We start from the raw sequence: 402 nt of genomic DNA, 5'->3' as shown, positions 1-402 counted from the left end.
TCAGTCCCTGACTCCTCCCCGCCCGTTCCTCTCAGCCCCGAGCTCAGCAGCCGTCTCCCACAGCGCACGGATGCGAGGGCACGGGGAGCCCCGGCGCCCGCCCTGCGACCCCCTGGCAGACACCATCGACAGCTCCGGGCCTTCCCTGACACTGCCCAATGGGGGCTGCCTCTCAGCCGTGGGGCTGCCGCTGGGGCCGGGCCGGGAGGCCCTGGAGAAGGCCCTCGTCATCCAGGAGTCGGAGAGGTGAGTGGGGCTGCCCTCGGGCACGGCAGCTGGTCCTGGGACCAGAGCAGCAGGTAAGAGGCTGCTGCTCGGCCTGAGCCCTTCTCTCCGTCCCTCGCTCCGCCCCGCGGCAGGAGGAAGAAGCTCCGTTTCCACCCGCGGCAGTTGTACCTGGCG

At 71.4% G+C, this 402-nt stretch overlaps 1 protein-coding gene across 1 annotated transcript in view; it reads left to right on the top strand.

Moving 5' to 3' along the window:
* The window catches only part of EHMT2 (euchromatic histone lysine methyltransferase 2), a 28342-nt gene that overhangs the window by 18155 nt on the left and 9785 nt on the right, over positions 1–402 (top strand). Inside the window, exons 13-14 of the mRNA XM_006154299.3 lie at positions 64–246; positions 360–399. Coding sequence (XP_006154361.1) covers positions 64–246; positions 360–399 — 223 coding nt within the window. The remainder of the gene's footprint in view (positions 1–63; positions 247–359; positions 400–402) is intronic.

This window comes from Tupaia chinensis, unplaced genomic scaffold, assembly GCF_000334495.1.
Source record: "Tupaia chinensis unplaced genomic scaffold, TupChi_1.0 Scaffold000403_1, whole genome shotgun sequence".
Classification (NCBI taxonomy): Eukaryota; Metazoa; Chordata; class Mammalia; order Scandentia; family Tupaiidae; genus Tupaia; species Tupaia belangeri.
This window is presented reverse-complemented; position numbering and strand designations above follow the sequence as displayed.